Source organism: Grammomys surdaster, unplaced genomic scaffold, assembly GCF_004785775.1.
Source record: "Grammomys surdaster isolate TR1022 unplaced genomic scaffold, NIH_TR_1.0 143, whole genome shotgun sequence".
Lineage (NCBI taxonomy): Eukaryota > Metazoa > Chordata > Mammalia > Rodentia > Muridae > Grammomys > Grammomys surdaster.
This window is the reverse complement of record NW_021604601.1, coordinates 8,726,813-8,749,047: the sequence shown is the minus strand read 5'-3', so window position 1 is coordinate 8,749,047 and position 22,235 is coordinate 8,726,813. Positions and strand designations below refer to the sequence as shown.

At 46.3% G+C, this 22,235-nt stretch overlaps 1 protein-coding gene across 3 annotated transcripts in view; it reads right to left on the bottom strand.

Moving 5' to 3' along the window:
- The window catches only part of Zdhhc14 (zinc finger DHHC-type containing 14), a 264,495-nt gene extending 243,509 nt beyond the window's left edge, over positions 1–20,986 (bottom strand). Inside the window, exon 1 of one of the 3 annotated variants that reach the window (XM_028764355.1) lies at positions 19,902–20,986. In XM_028764355.1, the coding sequence (XP_028620188.1) occupies positions 19,902–20,146 (245 nt within the window). In that variant the 5' untranslated portion in view covers positions 20,147–20,986. The remainder of the gene's footprint in view (positions 1–19,901) is intronic. The other 2 variants (XM_028764356.1, XM_028764357.1) reach the window with 2 other exon arrangements.
- Between the last annotated feature and the right edge of the window lie 1,249 nt (positions 20,987–22,235).

The window sequence follows — 22,235 nt, the reverse complement described above, 5'->3', positions numbered from 1 at the left end:
CTGGAATTCTGTATAGAGAAGGCAGCTATACACTCAGCGGCACCAAGCTAGAACCCTTCAAAGTATGTCACCCAGGTAGGCCTCATATCCAAAAGGCTATGCAAGCATCCAAACCAACTCCATCAACTGGGGACCAAATGTTAGACAACATACGTCTGCGAGGTGCTTTTCAGCATTTCACCGGCTGTCCTTAACCAGCACAGTCACTTCTGCCTGCATCTTGAAGGCAGTGACTACTCCAAGCTACACACTGGTTACCCAGCCATCAATTAAAGTATCCTCAGAACCAAGTCTGACATGTCCCTCCCACCCCTTTCATACTAACCAATAGCCGCCAACCATCCTCAGAAACAGGTTTGACATGTCCCTCCCACCCCTTTCATACTAACCAACAGCTGGTTTCGACTATGTGGTCTGAACAGGTGGCACATCAGAAACACCTGGAAAGTTCTTTCTAACTTTGCATACTGAAATAATTATAGACTACAGGAAATTAAAAGCAAAAACCCACATACCCCTTACCCTTCTCATTTCTCTCTTTTCTCTGCTTATTTTCCTTGACCTTAACCTTCTCCGACTTTGTTTTCTAAGAAAGTGCCTGTCACCTAACTTTGCTTGCTAGTGAAATCTCACTTAACAAATGCTGGTGAAGCTCAAGGAAGGAGATTACAGACCTCTCTAGGTGTACCATCCCCAGAGTGCACTCACTTCTCTCCTCTCTCTCTCTCTCTTTCTCTCTCTCTCATATAAACATATGATTCTCTTATCACATATAGAGATTATTCGAGACTTAAGACCATCCCACCAACATAACCCCCCTCCCCCCCCCCCCCCCCCCCCCGAAGCTGTGTAGCTGCCTCTATCTGTAATGTTATTCTGAGAACATTATATAAATGACATCTTACAGTATGCAACCTTTAGAGGCGGACTTTCCTAACTCAAAAAGCTTTCAGACCTTTGAACAGATAACATTTTCTGGATTCCATCACTGTCCCACCACCCTGCACTTTATTCTCCACCACTGATGTAATTTCCTTCATCCAAGTGGGACTGCAGTGTTAAAGATGGAACCGAGTGTCTTGTGAAAGGCAAGTAATGTTGGATGTGTCACCTTCTTTCATCTGTCACATCCCACGGGGCTTCCGAGGAACCCGGATTCCTCTTCCTCAGACTCGGTTTCTGTACAAAACTGCACTAGCTTCTACGCCACAGCTAGATTTTTCAAAAGTGCCTGCTACTTGGTTTTGTGTTCTCTCTACACACACACACACACACACACACACACACACACACACACTGCCCCGACTCAAATACTTCTAACTAAATAAAGGTCTACAGGTCAATATATATAAGTTACAACATTTTTCAGTCAGAGTTATCTTCTCAAATGAAATACACGGCAGAGAATCTGGCCTATTTCTTTAGACATCCCCGCTGTGTCCACACAGCAGAAGCATGATTTGGCATTTATTTTCTCACCTGTGGTGGAAGGTCTTTACAAAAGAAAAACAGTATACATTTTGACTACGACTTGGTAGAACTGGGACAGAGAGAGAGGGTCCAGGGAAAACAAATGCCTTTTAGATATAGCCAAGCCAGGTCATAAAAACAGACAAGCAAACTGTCAGCCTCTCTCCACTATGAACAGGTCTTTGAAGGCCTTTAACTGAGAAGCAAGGGAGATGGGAAACCAGCCCCTCACATACCTCAGAGCAAGAAGTCACACTAGAACACTTCTGTGGGATGCCATGAAGAAAAGAAACGAGGAGACAAGATTATTCTTTGGTCCCCTAGACAGTGAAGACTGTGAAGGCAAGTGCCTTCACACTCAGTAACTGTCTCTTGACTCACAGGACCAAGAAATCCTAACTAAAAGTAAGGGGAAAAAAGGTCAAAGATCCATGCAGAAAGAGATGGAGAGAGAGAGAGAGAGAGAGAGAGAGAGAGAGAGAGAGAGAGAGAGAGAGAGAGAGACAAGAAGAAGACACAAGGCCCCAAAGGAATGAAAACAAAGCTCCTGTTCAAGGGCATGACATCATCTGTCAGACTGAGCGCCATCAATCAGGAGAGGTCTGATAAGTCCATTGGGAGCAGCCAGTTTTGGTGGGGTGCAGGAGCTCCCCTGGCTTCACAAATGTCTTCATCATCTTGGTCATTACAAGAAAAACCATTTTTCTTAGGAGGCTAAGTTCACATAGTTACTACAGACACCAAGCAAGCCATTCACCCAATCTCCACTCTGTGTTGACTGTTACATACGAAGCCAGGGTTTTCCCTCTGCCGTGGGGCTGCTCGCTGTGTTCACAAAGAACAACCGGCTCTTAGAGGAATCCTAACTACAGAACCTGTTCTCCAATCAGAAACTTGAAGGCAGATGAGCACGGCTGTAGCTACTCAAAAATAAAGAAGAAACACTTTCCTTTGCTACTGTTACTGCTGTTCTTCAAGCTTCCTCTTGCACACGGGTAATTAACTCCCATTGTTTCGTCTTAAGTGAGAAGGCTAGGAAGACAATGAAAATCTTTAAGAATCTTCCTCAGGGGAAGACAAGTCTAACACACACTCAGCAGGGAATTTAGTTTTAAATCAGATTCTGGCCCGCCTCAGCCTGGGCTATTCTTTCCACTGGCCCAGCAAGCCTTTGACTAGACCCAGGAAGTCAAGGCAGTGATAAGTGCCCCTACCCTCAGGACTTCTTCTACAGTGGACTGGACTCACGTGACACCATTCCAGCCACATTCCCACCAGGGTCTCAGCATTTGAGACTCTGTACTAGTTGGTTTTGTGTGTCAACTTGACACAAGCTGGAGTTATCACAGAGAAAGGAGCCTCCCTTGAGGAAATGCCTCCAAGAGATCCAGCTGTAAGGCATTTTCTCAATTAGTGATCAAGGGGGTAGGGCCCCTTGTGGGTGGTGCCACCCCTGGGCTGGTAGTCTTGGGTTCTATAAGAAAGCAAACTGAGCAAGCCAAGGGATGCAAGCCAGTAAGTAACATCCCTCTATAGTCTCTGCATCAGCTCCTGCTTCCTTCCCTGTGTGAGTTCCAGTACTGACTTCCTGTGGTGATTAACAGCAATATGAATGTGTAAGCTGAATAAACCCTTTCCTCCCCAACTTGCTTCTTGGTCATAATGTTTTGTGCAGGAATAGAAACCCTGACTAAGACAAACTATCCCTCACCTTCCAGAACTATAGCCAGACCTGGCATTCTTGGGCCCCTCTTGGCCTCCTGGGTACAGGAACTCTTACTGAACCTCAGTCTAGTACCTGGAGGCTCTATTTTAAATCAATATACTGATCAATTACAAAACTACTAGATCAAGTTATCGCCCAGACAGACCTGGACAGTGCAGATGGACACCCACTTGGAGCTGTCTGGGTCTACTTGCTTCATGGTTCTCTTTCTCATGCAGCTGGGTCTGTCTTCCCAAAGCCTATGACAACCCACTGGGAACTGACCATCTGTGGCCTCCAACTGTCACTCTACAGTGGACACATTGGTCAGCCAGATGGATAATTCTCTCCCACCCAGTTCCCTGTGCTGAGGCAAGCCTCTATGCCACCAGCTGCTGGGCATGCTGGTCTCTGCCAGCTCTCCGCAGAGCCCTTCTCAGGAAACGACCGCAACAGAACGGTTACCACCACCAAGGTCTGCCCTTCCCCTGAGCGAGCCACATGCTAGGGTGATAACGTCAGACAGCCAGAGGTTGTGTAAGATAGTCAGAATTTCAAGGCCAGTCACATGGAGGGAAAAGTTGCACTGCTGTGTAGGAAGCAGAGAAACAAACAGCTGAAGAGCCTTCCCATCTGACCCTTGGGACCTGTGCATCCTGGGTGATAGAGGACAGGCTAACTTTGCTTCTGCCTAAAAGAGGAGGGACTCTCCTGCTGCGGGCCAAGGCATGCTATTATAGAACAAAGACACAGAGAGGTGGTGTGGTACTGGTTCTGAAGATAACCGGGTCAACAGGCTCTAGAAACTGAAGATAGCAAGGAAAATTGTCCCTAGAGCTGCCAGAAAAGAGCATAGCTCGAGAATACCTTGGTATCCCCTGGATCAGTAGCAGCTCTGACCACTATTGTTTCCAGCCACTCAATCTACCATCGCTTCTCATGGCAGTGAGAAGAAAAGCATACTGAGGGTATGGTAGTAGCTTCCCACTGCCTAACGCTCCATGCTTGGATCTCATTCAAAAAAGCTGGAGAACGTTAACTGAAGAAACCAATGAGGGCCAACTCTGGGTACCGATACAAACCCAGGCAACTTGCCCAAACTGATGGTTCATATAAGGATGAGAAGGAATCTCAGCATCACATTCAGGAACACGATGGTGTCTTCATTACAGTATAAGCCCACATGACAGTATAAGCTTCCACAGCCAAGAGGCTGGAGAGTTTGGTTAGTGGGCACCGCACGCACGAGACTACTGCCTCAAGTTCTAAATAACAACACAGAATTCCAATAACGTCCTAGATCAATAAAGCTTACCTTTAACATACGTGACTATTTTCCCTCACGCTGGGAATTAAGCCTAGTGCCTTAAACATGCTAGGCAAGCTTTCTTTACAGAATTAGCTATGCGTCCCAGTCTGGGTTTTTATTTTTTTTAAGTTTCTTGAACTCAATAAGAAATATAGTATATTAATCCCAGCACTTGGGAGGCAGAGGCAGGTGGATTTCTGAGTTCGAGGCCAGCCTGGTCTACAGAGTGAGTTCCAGGACAGCCTGGGATATACAGAGAAACCTTGTCTCAAAAAACCAAATATATATATATATTATAAGACCCATAGGCTAACAAGATGGCCCAGCATGTGGGATAACTTTACCACCAGGCCTGGTACCTAAGTTTGATCCCCATGCCCAACATGGTGGAAGGAGAGAATCAACTCCTGTAAGTTATCTTCTGACCTACACACACACAAATACATAAATAAATGAACATAATTTGAAAACATGTTAGTCCTGACTAATAGTTTTCAGCTGGAGAAATGGGCAATGGGCTTCTTGACTATTCAGGAGTTATTTATTTTAAAAAGGACAGCAGCATACCTTCTGAGAAAGATTCATTTACAGGTGATGGTCTAAAAACACAAAGAGTAATGCAGAATATCTCCTAAACTGAGTGTCAACACCGTGTGTGTGTGTGTGTGTGTGTGTGTGTGTGTGTGTGTGTGTGTGTGCGTGCATGTGTGTGTGTATTGAGAGCATTCCGAAGTTGAATTTTCCTGAGGTGCAGTTTTTAAGGAGAGGCAGGGAAACACAAACGAAACTCTTGGGTGTTGGGGTAATCGGAGGAAAGCATTCTTCCCCCTGCTTGGTAAGATAAATAGACCATATATAGCTGTTGAACTTAACCAGACTTTGACTCATGTATTCAAAATATGCTCTTATCTACCATCAAGCCTGTATGGGAAAGTCATGGTATTAAAAGACCCTAAAATAGGACCATTCGAGATGACAAACTGCTCTGATTCTATGAATCTGAGATCCACTCAGAAGATCAAATCACTGGGAATCCTTGGTTGACAAGTCACCCACACTTTCTTGTAGGGAAAATGGGACTCTGCCAAACTTGAGGCCATCCCAAGCTATCACAGGACGGGATATCTAGAACGGGAAAGAGAAGATGAAGGGCAGCTATCCGGTGTGGAGTAAAGAGCCGAGGCCACTGATGCTGACATAGCTCTCCCACCAGGACCATCTCCAGCGAAGAAGCAGGCATGAGCCTATTGGTGCATGAATTTACTATGTCCCTCCCTGTCATGGACAGTCACCGAAACGGAAGGGAATAAGATAAGCTGGCTCAATATCTAGCAACAAGTTACAGCTTGAAATCTGAGAGCATTTTAAAAATTATTGTAGTCACATATTAATTATATGCACACACACACACACACCCAAGACACTCCTAACATCTCACTTGAGAACTCCTGGCCATGGCTTCCCAGTTACTATGGCTGTATACTAAACTTCCCTAAACAGAGCTGCTTAAAACAATGACAGCTTTATTAGATTTATAAAGCTGCAACTTCGGCAGAGCTCAGCAGGGATCACCCCTGTCTGCTGCAATCATTTTTCAGTAAACATAAGACAAAAGATGGGGTGTAAAGATCAGGGGTTTGGGGGTGAGAGGGTCATCTAAAAGGTAAAACAGAAATCAGAATCATGTAATGTCTCCCTCACTCAGCTAGGGCCTCCCTCTCTGCGTGGCTTATACACTATACAATCTCTGGACTAAAGAGGCTTCTGGGTACCAGACTTCTTAGATGCCAAGCTTAGCATTCCGGTGGGACATGTTCCTAAGAGAGAGAAGAACATGGAAGAATCAAGCAGAAGCTTTAATCTCGCTTCCTAACCCAGCCTTGGGATTCACACAGCATCTTTTTAGCCATATGCTGGTCTTCGCACAGGAGATCCAGATTCAAGAGGAGAGATTTGGACCCGTGATGATAGAGGAAGAATGTCAAGGAAACTGTGAAGATGTTTAAAAGTCTGTAAGTTCAGGGACAGGAAGAATACAATCCAGAGCAGTGGTTCTCAACCTTCCCAACACTGTGCCCGTTTAACACGGCTCCTCGCGCTGTAGTGACCCCAACCCTAAATTATTTTGTTGCTACTTCGGAACTGTGATTTTGCTACTATTAGGACTTGCAATGTAAATGCCTGATGATATGCGACCTCTGAAGGGGTCTCAACCCACGCACAGGTTGAGAACCGCTGGTCTAGAGACACTGAGGAACAGATTGTTGGAGATGGTGGTAGGAGGTATGAGAAGAACGGGAGAGGTTAGCACAGATCCAGGGCACGGTCTGAGGCCCAGGAGGTGATCTCACAGAGAGCAGCAGATTCTGACACAAAGGAAAGGTTCTGAGACCTCTAGGTTTCCAGATCTGGTATTTTCTGGGTAGGGCAGGTGCCAGAGCAGAGGGAGAAAGAGACCTGGGAGTCATATTTGAAAAAGCCAGAACCACAATCACAGGGATACAAAGTTGCTTGAGAAAGTGAGAAAGGCAGACTGGAGCGAGCAAAGTTCATGTGAGGGAAGAGAGAACAGATGTAACACAGGAGAAATGACTAACAGTGAGAAGATGAGTGTCCTAGATGCCAAAGGAAGGGAAAATTCCAGAGAACGGAAAGTCCTCCTTGTGTCTCATTCTAAGGAAGGGGACAGTGAAAGCCAAGGGGGACACAGGCACCTCATCACAGGTGTGTGAGCCCAGGACACACCTTCCGGGGACTTATTTCTACAACCAGCATAAGTAGAGGCAATCCTTTTCAAGCAATAGAACTCATGCCTTTAGCGGACCTGGCGTTTAGTGTGAAAACAAACCATCGCCCTGAATTCTTAAGAAAAGTGGGAAAACCAACACAAGACAGCTCACTCACACAGCTAAATGTCTGTCCCTAGGGTTTGCACCACCATCCCTCTGCTGATAAGGCTATCTCAGGGCCAAGAGCCCCAGGCCCGCAGCAGCCGGCCACACCCTCCCGTATCAGCCGCCCAGCACCCTTGCCACATTCCCATGATGCCACACTCCCAGCAGCAACGCTAACTCCACTGGACTTTGGTTAAAAAATCTAGTTTGGAGATATATGGAAATGATTATATATAAATTCCTGTTTTTAATTGAGTGTTTAGACATGCTTAAACTGTTCTAAAATAAATTTTTAACAAATCCTACAGACTGGAGGAATGCAGCCCTGGGCAAGGAAATACACACAGAGGCAGTAATGTCTGTCATCCTCTTGGTTCTGGGTCCCTTGGGGCAGAGGGGGTGATTCTGCATCTCCTTCAGAGCATCGGGAAATGAGTGATTATGGACCTTACACCTCCTCTCTGGTTTTCAGCCAAAGTTAGCTACAAGAGAAGTCCCAATCCGGTGGTGGGCAGCGTGGAGGTGAAACACAAGACCAGAGAAGACAGTCAAGAGCCAAATTATCATAAGTAAAGGGGCCAAAATATTAAAGCTCTTTTTAAAAAGTAAAGAACCAGCATTAAAGTAAAAGGTGAAGATTTACAATAAAGCACTGTGCTCGTCATAAAGATATTTCTGTTCATCTTGATGATAATTATATGCTGCCCTGATTAGTTGACAGGTTTAGCATTTGGTTTTTTTTTTCTTTATCATCAGGTTAAGCCATTGAATCCATATTAAACTAACGCCCTCCCCCAACTGTCTGTGTGTGTGTGTGCGCGCGCGCGCACGCACGCACGCACACATGTGTTTCAGACCTAAGCATTTCGGTCTTAGTGGAACACATTTTTAAGATCAAAATCTCTGAAGTGGCAGTCTGGCATATTCTATCCTGTAAAATGTCAGCAATTTCTAAGAACCAGAATCAGAGGAAAAAAGTAATTAAAAGGAGCGAGACAAATGGTTAGAGCATAGAGTGTTTGCATAGATCGGCCATTACAGATCGGCCATTACAGATCGGCCATTACAGCAGTAAACGTGAATTACGTACACGAGAAATGATGCAGCAAGAGTCCAAGAAATACAACAGCAAGTTTCAAAACCTCAAAGGCTGGAAGTTGGAGAAGCAACACAAGCAGAGCTCTTCAAACCTCTCTAGGAGCTGTTGCTGCCTTGCACCCTTCCCTAGAGAAGGACCAACAGCTGCTTCCGATTGCAAAGCAAGAGGAAGGATACTGCTATGGACAGGAGTGGGAAGAAGCCAGCTGAGCTTTTAACTGGCATCAATGGCCACGTGTGGACTGTCATATGGATGGAACACCAGAGAGCCTCAGCCTCAGAGGAAGTGTGCACCGCCAGCCAACGCTTTCCTGTTAGTATCTACCCAACACATTGCAAGGTCACACCAAGGGCTAGGGATGAACAGGGGAGTAGAGAGACCCCTGGGACTCATCTCAAATTAAAGCATAGGCCTAAAAATGGAGTCTGCCAGTCTCAGGTACTTAACCAAACATGGCTGTAGACCTCCCAAAAGCTGGGCCCGTGTGACAAACAGACAGGATGGCCTGAGGCCCAGAAAGCTGGGGCAGGATCTAAAACAAAAGGCTGAGAGAAATTTCCCACAGTTCTTTAGACTGGTGCTCGACTGCAAGACATAAAGTCAGTTTGTCCAGGAGTTACCTCACAAACACTGCTAGAGAGAAAGTCTGATTACAACTCTCAAGCCTTTAAAAACCAGTGGTAATGAATCTCACTGAAGCGTCTCCCAAACTCAGAACCATTTCAATCGAGCATGCCAAATACAAAGGTCCACAATTCGGAGTGCATCAAAACCCCAAACTCTCTAATCGCCAGCGAGTCCACCAACAGACATTCCACACTTGACTTCATGAGTTGGGTCCAAGTCAAATGTAAGCTCTCTAAGACACTTCTACCGCGTTACCTTCAGGTGTGTGCAAAAAAAAAAAAAAAAAAATGGCACGATTGGAGACGAAAATGAAATGGTCTTGAGCCTTTTAGATAAAGGATATTGAACTTGTACAAACTAGGCTGACTCAACCCACACATTAAAGACATGAGAATTGCATAAACTACTGTTCTGCTTTGATTCTTTACACACAGTGTCTTCTATACAATCGAACAGTCTGATGGACACAAAAGAGGAAGAAATAGAACCCGGAGGAACGGAAGACACAGCTAGCCCAGAGATCGTTAGACACTGGAGTCCCGGGGCAAGTGTTTTCTTCAGCAGAAGACTGTAAGCCAAAACAAAATGAATGTAGGCATGTCCAAAAATAAGAAAAAATGAGATGTTAAGGTGGCTGAACATACATGGAATCAGTCAATTTAAAGACAGAGCAGTTGGAATTACTCCACATACAACTCTAAGAGGAAGGAAAGAGAAAACCATGAGATGAAGTGAGTGTGTAGCCCTGTATAAAGTGCTCTGATGGATAAGTAAGTATACTTGCAGGAAAGAAAAGAGACAAAATCAAAAGAAGCATCTGAAGAAATAAGGAAGGGAAAATTTCCAAGCCAGAGGAGAGATATCATCTTACAGACCTGAGAATCCCAGCAAGTCCCAAGCAGGATAAATATAGAGAAAGCCACAGACATAAGTCATACAGCTGCCACTGAACAAACCATAAAAAGGCAATCAGCTGGAGAACTACCACACAGTAAAATGTGCAAAAGGAAACAACTGTGTGTGTGTGTGTGTATCTTCTATCATCAGGATAGAAAATTCTATCCACTAAAATATGCAACTTTTTAAATGGATGCAAAATACATTAAGAGACACAGAAAGGGGGTGGTTTTGTTGGTTGCTTGTTTTGTGATAGTGGCTGTTGTTTTGAGACAGAGCTTCCCTATGTAGACCATACTGGCTTTGAACTCATGGAGATCTATCCTGACTCTGCCTTCCAAGTGCTAGGCTCAAGTCTCTACCACACCCAGCCAGGGAGTGGTATGGTTTCAAGCCAACAGAAATAACGCAGATGATATAATTACATAGCAAGACCCTGAAGATGAAAGAGACAAAGACCGTGGTCCAGACGTTAAATATATGAAAATAGTTACAAGCCCAGTTTAAATTCTGCACATGTGTAAAGATACCTTTATGTAAATGCTTCACTTTAAAGCATTTTTTATTCTACATTGATTTACATTCCTTTTAAATATTATTCAAAGCTGAAAAATAGCATTACTGGTTTTACACCATGTATGGTTGTAAAATATAGGGCAGTAAGAATACAAAGGGTACAGAGATTAAAGAAATGATCATGCATTAAGTTTCATATGTTATTTTTGACATACAATACTGCTATTTGGAAGTGCACTGTAAGAGGTTAAAGGCCATACACTCGTATCTTAAGCAATTACTAGTGGTAGCACAGAAATACACAGCCTAAGGTGTTAAAAAGAAGATTAAAAATGGAATACTAAGGGTATGTAATTAATGTATGGCAAGGCTGAAAGTAGAAAACAAAAACCAAAATTATGTGAGGAAAACAGAAAGATGGTAAAGTTAAACTGGTAAAGTCAAAGGACACATTTTGTGGATGGATTGCTGTGCAGGTTTTGCTTCCTAAAACTGAAAACATCTCCACATTGACAAAAGTACGTATCTTTTCTGTCAAGAATTACATAGTTGCTATTTGAAGAGCCTGAGACTGGAAGGCTGAAGTCCTAGGCCAACATCGGCTGCATAGCAAGACCCTGCCTCAGAAAACAAAAGAAAAGTACTACAAGCCAATTTACCACTGCTGAAGCACTTGTATATGAAGGCGCCTGGTGCCAACTAAATCTTCAGTGGTTTGGGGGGAAAATACAACGGAGAGACTGAAGGAAGACGAGAGCAAGAAACCCATCAGCAAATGATGAGACTCTGAAACGTCTACAGGCTAAATAAATTATTCTTGTAACTCTTCCGGAAGCTTAAAATCATCTCAAATGAAAAAAGCAGAGCCATCTGCACAAGTAGATGTATCCAATGTGGTGCTACCTTATATCAAAAATATACAAAGTCAATGTTATCATTTCAGAAAAAAAGAAAGGCTACATGTTTGATAGTATGTTGATAAAGAAAAGCTTGGGCTGAGGTAGAGTCAGTCATGCTCAAGAACTACACAAAGAAAGGACAGGGAAGAAGGGGTGCAAAGGGACCCAGGAAGAGTAGAAGAGTCAAGAAACTAAGTATCTCACTGTTGGGGAATGTATCCATGCAAAAGGCCAGGAACTAAAAATGACTAGTCTCCTCCGTTTCCATGGCCTGAAGGGAAGGAGCTGGGACTGGGTCAAGGGATCTAAGACATGAATAAACTAGGAAGTGCAGGCAGTATTTCAGAAGATAAGTGTTTTCATGGCAAAGAAATGTAACTGTGAAAGCCATTTTTTATCTTCTAACTAAAAATTAATTTAAATTTTTTAAAAATTTGTTTGAAAGGATAGAGAGATATAGCACAGTGGTTCAGGGCACTTACTACTCCACCAGAGGACTTGAGTTCAGTTCCCAAAACCCACAGGAGGGACCTCAAACACACTCCCCCAATGCTGTAACTCCAGCTCTGGAGGCTCGGACATCTGCTTCTGATGTCGTGGGCACCTGTGCTCAGGTGCACATTCCCACACAGAGACACACATGGACACATGTAATTACAACTGAAGTAAAAAAAAAATCTTTTGGAAAATATATCTGAGAACTCGTTGTGTAGCAGCACATGCCTGTAATCCCAGCACTTGGGAGGTGGAGGCAGGAGGATTTCCAGTTCCAGACCAGCCTATGCTGCACTGTAAGACCATGATCCAAACTGAACAAAACATTTGAGTCGGGATTTGTCTTTACATTTAAAGAACATCTAAATAGAGAATATGACGGTTCCATGTCCTTACCTGAGCAACTCAGTCAAAGGATGCTCTATTAGCCCCTAGTTCCTAAATGCAACTAATTTTAAGTATCTATAAGAACACCTCCAGATTTGCTAACAAGCCCAGCCACAGAATAGCATACTTCCTTGAAATCCTTCATTTAAATTCTATTGCTCAGACATAATAACCCTGTCATGAATAAATCATGTACAAGATTATACTGCAGAAAAGAAAAATCTCCAGGATATGCAGATATGGTCCATTAAATAATTAAGCATCACTACCCTATTTTAGGAACCTGCATGAATCTTTTCTGCATAATGCACTGTATTACTTCCCACCAGCTCACAAGGAAGGCAACAAAATATAGGTGGCTAGGGCTGGAGAAATGACTTAGCCCTGAAGGACATGTACTAATCTTGTAGAGGACCCAAGTTTGGTTCCCAGCACCCACATCAGGCAGCTTACAACTGCCTGTAACTCCAGTTCCAGGGGTACTTAAAGCTTTTGGTCTTCACAGGCATTTGCATCCATGTGAAACATACACACACACACAATTTAAAATAAAATATTTTAAACACAGATGTACAATAGCATTCTTGAGGACTTTGGTATATTTTTATGTCCCAAGTCAAGAATCTATAAAATGTTAAATAATAATCCTGGGCATTTGGAAGTTACTCAGTAACACACACACACACACACACATATATATGCATATATGTATGTATAGATATATAGCTATATCAGATATCAAAGTGCTTTATTTGCTTAGAGCATTTAGAGAAGAAATAAGTACTACAAAAAATGTCTTAGCCAATGAACATCCTAACTCTATGACTAACTTTCTAAGTGACTAAGAAAACCTCTCCTGATTCATTGAACACATTTGACAAAGGATGGCACTTGATTCTAAATCCAGAAGAATCACATCAAGTACAGTTGTTAAGCTAAAGGTCTCCTGCAAAGCATTATTAATTACAAATTTTATCAATTCATACAACTTTCTAATGTACCAAAAACTGAAACACAGGGAGTTTTTAAGCAGTTTTCAATTTATGACTAGTTAAACACAAATTTACTGAGTGGGCCGTGTTCTGGGTACTGCTCTTGTGACTGAGAGACATAGAACAGGGCAAACCGAGCCCTCGTGGAACTTGTATGTGTTGATCATTGTGACGGTTTGTGTATGTTTGGTCCAGGGAGTGGCACTGTTAGGAGGTGTGGCCTTGTTGGAGTAGATGTGTCACTGTGGGAGTGGGCTTTGATACCCTAGTCCTAGCTGCCTGGGAGCCAGTATTCTGCTAGCAGCCTTCAGATAAAAATGTAGAACTCTCAGCTGCTCCTGCACCATGGCTGCCTGGATACTGCCATGCTCCCACCTTGATGATAATGGACTGAACCTCTGAACCTGTAAGCCAGCCCCAATTAAACATTGTTCTTTCTAAGAGTTAACTTGGTCATGGTGTCTGTTCACAGTAGTAAAACCCCAACTAAGACAATTGTGTACACAAGTAAGTGGGCATTTGTCCTGTAAGAAAGTATAATGAAGATTTGAAGTTACTTGAAATTCCCAGGGAACCATAACGAGTCACAAATATCCTTGCTCATCACTGTGAGGATAGGGAACGTTGTCTCAAAAGGTCCTGAGGGTTACTGCTGCCATTTCTATCAACCCCCAGATGTTTTGCAACCCACAGGATACCTAGCATCTAGCCAGAAGAAGATACAACATGCTGCAGATGTCTTCAGAGAATGGTATAAAACTAAATACACTCTGCACAAGACCATCTAGAGAAGACGGTCCCTCAGGGTCCTGAGAGTACATCTCCACTACATAATGAGCTAACCCATACATGACAGAGACATTACTGGAACTGACAATTATTTACAGAAGACAGCCTCAGCTACATCTTGGATGCCAGATGTTCCCCAGAGGCCCATGTGTTAGACGGTAGGTCTCCAGAGTGCCACTGTTGGGAGGTGGTGGAATTGTCAAGAGGTAAGGCCTACCTACGCAAGTCCTTAGGTAATTGGGGCATCCTCTCAGAAGAGACTATGAGTTTCTGTCATCTTCCTCTTCTGCTTTTTGGTCACGAAGGGAAGAGTTTTATTTCACTATGTGTTCCCCACCACTGTCATCTAGCACTCCCTACTTGAGTCCGAAATGAAATAGGCCTACCAAGCCACCAGCCAAATAAGCCGTCTCTTTTCCTGAGTTAGTTATCTCAGGCCCTTTGTTACAGTGACAGAGAGCACAGTAACACAAATTGGGAACCTTGTGTGTTACAAGGGTAATACCTTACAAGATAATAAAGATTATTCCACCTATAACAACATCACTATTATAGGAGGTGACACTTTTATTGCCAAGAATGTCTCCAAGTACCATTGCCAAGGCAAGCATAACCACAGTTCTATTGGCTCCCAATGACTCTTCATTTATTCCAGAGGGGATTAGCTAAATTGTCAAGAAAAGAAGTCAACAAGAGAAGAGGAAAGTAGGAGGAGAGGGGGAAGGAGGAGGCAGAGAAATAGAAAAATACTACCTTTTTGGATTTGTCTATCCAGTGTGTGTGTGTGTGTGTGTGTGTGTGTGTGTGAAGGCATACATTCTGGAAGGCAGAGTCACTTGCAGGAATCAGTTCTCTCCAACTATGTGGGTCAGAGGGACAGAACACAGGCTGTCCAGCTTGACTGCAAGCACCTTTACCATATTGCTGGCCCCATGCTGCTTCTTGAAACAAACATCAGTGGACTTCTAGCAACGACAATTTGAGAATGTTCCCAAATTCGCACTCATACTGGGATCCCCCACCCCCGCCCACAACACCTTCAACATGTCACAAGGAAACATACGATCATGCCTGGGGTCAAAACAGGTCTGAAACAAGAACTCACTTCTGAAATCCCCATCCTGGTCCTTCTTTCTACCCCCATGAGAAGTAACTGGAATCTCAATAGTTAGAAGCAAAGAGTTTTTACTCTCAGATTTTTAGCCATGACAAGATAGGCTGCATATATCCACGTGTGCGTAATTAGAGGGGAAGGCATTGGCAACGTTCACTGATCTTTTCAAATCCCATCCTGTAGCTGTGAGGATGAAGGTATCGCAGCCTTTAAAGAGACCCTTAGTAATTTCGAGAGCAGTGAGATGTCTCAACAGCGCTGCTGTCAGCGGCCCTTCCTCCTCTCTTAGATGCTAGCTCTGAAATGGTGTCATGTTTCACCAGCGCTCCATGTGTGCAGGAAAGCCTGCCAAAAAGATAAGCGGCCCTGACCTGCTTGGAAAGAGTAAAGTAGCACATCTGGTTGCTTCTGGTAGCTTCTTTGCTGGTTTACGGTTCTAAGATGATAACTCCAGAAGTGGAGATGGAATCGGGGCCTTGACTGGGACATTTTCTCGGGCACCCCTGTGAGCCTCCCACTCTGCAGAGGGAAGATCGAGGACATTGCTTACTCGGGCTCAAGGGACTTTTATAACGGTCGCTGCTCTCATGAGGGACTACACATACTCATTTCTTGGTACTAATAATGCTGTCTTAACACTCTTGCTTATTAACCTACATGCTCCCTAAAGGCTCTCAAAGGGTAGGCAGGGTCCTTGCGAGGTTTACTCTAACAATACACACCACACACTCAGCACTGGCTCCCCTACCTCCAGCCCCCAGGTCACCACCCTAAGAATTGTTTCCCACTTAATGTTAACATTTAACGGTAGATGTTATAAATCCCACTCTATAGCTTGGCTTTCATCTTCAGTCTGATGTAGCCTAGAGTCTGTCGCTGTGATTAAAGACACACTAACCCAGTGGTTCTCAGCTTTCCTAACGCTAAACCTAACCTTTAATATAGTTCCTCATGTTGTGGTCATCACCCCCCTACACACAATCATAAAACCACTTTACATTGCTACTTCATAACTGTAATCTTGTTACTGTTATGAATCATAATATAAATAAATACCCATGTTTTCCCATGATCTTTTGGGGGTTGTGACCCAAAGGTTGAGAACTGTTCCAAAAGCACCTTTGGGAGGAAAGTGTTTATTTCAGCTTACACTTCCAGGTTACAGTCTATCATTGAGGGAAGTCAACACAGAAACCATGGAGGAATACTGCTCACTGGTTTGCTTAGCCACCTCTGTTACATAGCCCAGACCTGCTTGCCTAGGGACTATGCCACCCACAGTGGGCAGAGCCCTCCCACACTGATCATCAATCAAGAAAATATTTCACAGACAAGGCCACACACAGGTCAATGTGATTTGAGCAACACTTAAGTTGAGGTTCCATTTTTCCAGGTGACCCTCAGTGGTATCAATTTGATGATGATGGTGATGGTGAGGAGGAGGAGGAGGAGAAGGAGGAAGAGGAAGAGGAAGAGGAAGAAGAAGAAGAAGAAGAAGAAGAAGAAGAAGAAGAAGAAGAAGAAGAAGAAGAAGAAGAAAAGGAAGAAGAAGAGGAGAAGGAAGAGGAAGAAAAGGAAGAAGAGGAGGAGAAGGAAGAGGAAGATAAATCTAACCAACACAAAGTTTATAAACGATGACCAGCTATTGAAGGTCATGCTGCTGGAAAACTGTTTAGGATACACATATCCAAAAGTTCCATTTCTAACCAGATGCTATACTTTGCAGAGAATAGGATGCTCGAACCTCAGGAGACCTGGCTGTGTGCTCAGCAGCCTTCCTGTGGGACTAGTATTGTGATCTCTCCCTTCATCTCTCTTGTGGGAGTAATCATTTCTACTCTGCATTCTCCAGGGCCTGAAGTCACCACCAACACCTGTGGCAGGTTCTGTGGAGTTCACTTCTCTCCACTCAACTTTCTCATTCATCTGTTCCAGGTTGAGAATGAGGAGGGCAGAGGGGTGGATTTATATAATGGCATCGTTGGGAGGTGGTAGGGGATTGTGGTGAGAAGTGGGTCCAGTCGGGGTCCATTTCTGCCTCTTTCTGCTTCCTAGCTGCCATGAGGTAAGCAGCCTTCCTCTCAAGCACATGGCCCTGCTGATATGTTATCCTTTTCCTTAGGTGTGAAAGCAACGACTCAGGCAAACAGAGGCTGAGGCCTCCCAAACCTTGAGCCATGATACATCTTCCCTCCTTTCAGTTATTTTTCTAGTGTGTTCGATCCTAATGACAAGCCTAACAGATCTGATTACACGAAAAGCTGCCAACATCTGAAACCAAAGTAGGGGGCCTCAGGGTATATGTCCAACCAGTAAGTAAAGAATGGCGGAAAGAAAGACGGGCTGGAGTAGACAATATTGGCATCTCCTATGTGTGTGGCAAACTGGGTTTTGAGTCTCTGGCAAATTAACTTGGTTAGAGCCATTTGACTTCATTCTGTCACTAGCAGTGATTAAAAACTTATAACGATGTCGGCACCCAGGATAAAGCCATGGAATACAGTCATGGAATACAGTCATGGAACACAGTGGTAATGTCTTTCCAAACCTTAACAGTCCGAGGTTGGAGTGAACCTATGATGTTTCTAAACTGAAGTGGAACACCAGGACAGGCCTCCTGCTTTCTTGAAACTTCAAGCCATGGTGGTGGAGAGGGAGCATGCTCGAAAGCACACATCCTGAGTCCCACAGAGCAGACATAATAACAATGCTGCAAACAGGATCTAATAAAACCCCAGTGCCCGAGGTTATTCCTACCGTCATCAGCTAGCACACCACTGGTGCAGCTAACAATCTTAATAAGCTGCAAGTGAGGGCTTTGGGGAACTCTTGGAAAAGGACATACACACACACACACACACACACACACACACACACACACACACAGAGAGAGAGAGAGAGAGAGAGAGAGAGAGAGAGAGAGAGAGAGACCAGGAAATAAACACAAATTTATGATGACTTTGTTAGAATCTATATTTGAACAGGAAAATAAAAGAGTGTAATAATGGGGGTGGGGGTGGCCACACCATGCAGTGAAGATTTGGATACACATCAAGAGTGACTTATTCACCACCCTATATGCAACACACTCCCAACTGAAGCTCTGTAACCAGATCGTGACAACTACCTGATTTTCTCTACTCTTAGAACCACTAAAAGGAGTTAAATTGCCAATACGAATCCACTCGAAGCATTTTGTGACGACTGAAGCAGTGAGTACTCTCCAGCTGAAGCCACCTGTGACTAAAGCCACTGCAGAGGGGATGGCACACTGTTAAACATGTGGCATCTTTACTCCCAACTGGGTGTTGGTTCTGAAGTCAAATGCAAGCATGTGAGGATCCCCTGTGCCCCATCCTCCAGGTTCCACCAGTTCAATCAGCTGGCTGCATGGCTGGGGACCCAGAAACAACAGGAGCCCCATATATTATGCATCTTTGGCATTCTACATGCAGCCTATATCCCTCCCTCCAGCCCATGGGTCCCCCAATAGATGCTACAATTTTGTCTCCATCACCCACAAAAAGTAACCTATGACACACCAGGGCAATCCAGAGTCAGAAATATAGGATATGGGCTCTAGAAGGTCAACAAGCAAAATCGGAGGGGGGTGGGGGGATGGTCAAAATCAGAGCCTAGTACTTGTTAGAGACAAAACTACACAAACATAGGTTGTAGATAACCCTAGCCAGAAGCCACCGCCAGGTCTGAAAGCATATACCACGCCTTTAATAATACACAGAATATGGGCAGCTCAAAGAAACTCTGCCCAGAAACATACTCCTTGTTAAAAGTTTGAATAGAGACTTTAACTTTTTTTGAGCATGGAATGAGGAGGGGTGAGAAGCTGCAGATGTTGAACTCAATCAGACCAATTCATAGAGAGATCCCGAATATGGCTAAACTCTTTACCTGAGGGCTACTGATAAGGAAGACCTCTCTTCAGCCAGCAGAAGGATGGTTGCTATGACTAATTTGATGTTTCCTAAAGACTCACATGTAGTTGTAGTCCACCCCACCATCACCACCCCCGGGATAGAGTCCCACCGTGTTGTTTCTGGAATCAGGAGGCTCGACATGCTGTCCGGCTTTCCCTTCCAGGCCTTACACCTCTCACCTGTTCCCAAATGATCTCTCATGGCTATTTTCTGGGGAAACTTCTTTGAAAGAAGGTACACTCCACCCTTGGTAAGACTGTAGTTAATCATGGGTACCAGGAAATGAAAAATGAAATTACTCACACAGGACACTGTAGGTAATCAACACTTTTGACCTAAAATAACTAAGACTCAGCCAACTAGCTTTAAGAAGATGTCTAGAACTTCCTTAGTAGGGATGGGGTGGGGGTCATGGGGGCGGGGATAAGGACTAAGTCAAGTCTATCCCTATCTTAGAAACCTCCACCCCACCCCAGAAGGCTGCACCCGGGCAGATGTGCTAGTTCCAAACTCAGAGTTCACCTGCTTGGTTCTAGCAATGCTCTGGAGCCAGTGACCTGGCACACCTTACAAGTGCCCCTCTCTCCTCTTCCTTACTCCCAGGATCCAGGCCCAGCAAGGCGTTATCTCAGGGGGCTGAAAATCCCATAAAGGGAGAACAGGGCAAGCAGGCTGGCATTATATAACAACATACACCAGAAAATGAAAGTCGCCAAAGTAGAGGTAACGGAAGGCGAGGGGGAACACGGCATCTGGAAACCGCCACTTACTCGAAGGCGAAGAAGAGTCCACTAGTGACCAGGATGAGGATGAGCGTCAGGTAGAAGACGCCAGTCTGCCGGGCCATCATGATCCTCCCGTTGCAAAAGAACTTGTTTCTTCCCGGGAACACCTCCCATTTCCTCCGGGCCGCGATTTTCTTCTTCTTGTGGGGCGACTCCATGGGGGAGGAGCTGTGGGTGCTGATCTGACTGTATTCGCAGTCTTTCATGGGCCCGCCGCCGCCGGGAGGCATCCACGAGGGCAGCCGGCTGGGGGCGCACACCCCCAGAAGCCCCCCGGCCCCGCGGGTCCCGCCGAGCCACGGCCGCCGCCGGCCACCTGGCCGTCTCCCAAGCCGCGGCGCTGCGACCCCTAAACGGGCTCCCGGCTCGGCGACAACTTTGCCGAAGACACCCAGGTTAACCCCTGGGAGAGCCCAGCTGTCATAGCAGAACCCGCTTTCGGGAGGGACTGTGTTGGTCCGCAGTCCGCGGCAGCGGTTCTCCGTGGTTTCCAGCCCGTGGATCGGGGCGGCAGGACCCCGCGGGGCGCGGGGGACCGCTCAGCAGACACCCAGATGGCGGTGCGCCTGGCTCTGCCACCCGCAAGCTCCCGGCTGCGCCTGGGCTCTGGCCCGCGGATCCCCGATCGCCGCGCCCTTAGGGGACACGAGGCAGTGGACCTCACGCCGGCTCCTTCCGGAGCCACTTCTGCGCCTCAGCCAGGTGGTTTCTACTCTTTCCCGGTGACGGATTCTCCCAGGAGAGAGCGCTGCAAACTGGGCGGCAGCCCGCGGCACCGGCAACCCCTCCCAGGGGTGGGGACAGCCACGCGCGTTCTTCTGTCAGGAGCTGCTCCGAAGGAGCCGGGGCGCTGCCCGCGCTGCGACCCCGCGTCCACGAACCGAGCAGCCGCGATGAGTCCGCGGCCCCTACGCGGGGCTAAGGCCGAGGGTGGTGGCGGTGGCGGCGGCTCCCGGGGCTTCCTCGGTTCCTTCTGTCCGGAGGAGCCAGCCCTAGAGCGACGAGGGCCGCCGGAGGGCCGCGGGGACACTGCCACAGACACTTGTTTGCAAGGCTCAGCCCCGGCGCGCGCGGCGCTCGGAGCAGGTCCGCCTCCTCGCGGCCGGGTGGGCGGTGACGCCCGCGCCTCACAGCCGGGCTCCTCCTCCTGCTCCTCCTCCTCCTGGCCAGCGAAGCTGCACCGGCTCCCATGGGTCCTTGCCCCAGTCCCCTCGGGCTAGAGCACAAGGCTCCGGGACTGTGCGGGCCTGGCGCGCACCGAGGAAGGCGCATGGCTTCCCGGTGACATTCTTCGCCCTAGGATAGATCAGGTCGTTGCCCTCGGTGCTGAGGCGCCATGCGCTCCCCTCGGACTTCGATCCTCTACAGGATTCTCCACTAGCTTATTCCCAGCCCCAGCTGCCGCCTCTGGACACGCGCATCCTCGTGACCAGTCGAAAAACCGTTCTTGCTACTACAGGGGACTTGAGTACCCTCGGCGCGGAGACGTGACATTTCCTGGCCTGCCCTCGGCTCGTCCTCTTCCTCCCGAGCGCCACGCGTGGCTGAGACGCCGAGAAACTCTACCGATGCCCAGAGGATGGGCGTGGAAACCCTAATGACAAGGTGATGGGCAACTGCCCGAAACAGGCCAGACTTCGGGACCTCTAAGGGCAGGGGGCAGCAGAGCGGTCTGTGTCAGCTCCAGCAGCGACCGATCTGGTCCCTCTTTTGGATTAAAAGCCCCAGTGGCAGGCTTTGTTTGCAAAGGTTGCTGTCTTCCCCATCTTTCATTCTTTACTTTTCCCCTACTGATGATCACAATGCGCTCATTTTACTTCTGTCTCCTTGTCTCTGTGGAGCCCACACACAGTAAAGGGACCACGTGTCTAGCAGATGCTTGGAGTGCGCCTCTCTACATCCCAGTTTGACAGTTGGGTGTACTTGCGGGCACAAGCCCGGCGCCAGAGAGACCCAGCCGCTATGCGCTGCTGCGCGCAAGCGCTTTGTGGCTGGGTTGGAGCGCGAACTGGGGTATGCACTAGGGTAATCGAACGCAAAAGGGCACTGGGCACCGACGCTCGATTTTCCGAGCCCTACTTTCTTTTCAGAGCCCGCTGGGATATGTAGTTCCTCCTCTCGCTGTCCAACTCTGGGAGGAAACCGACTTGAGGATCTAAAACTACAAGTCCCTGCATCCCCTGCGACGAAGGCGGGGAGGCAAGGTATTGGGCTTTGTGATGCTCAGCGTTTGAAGAGCAACAAAGACAGCTTTGGGAAAGGTGCTTTCTCTGTGCGTGGTGGACATTTGCACACTGCCCGCGTCCTGTGTAATCCTCA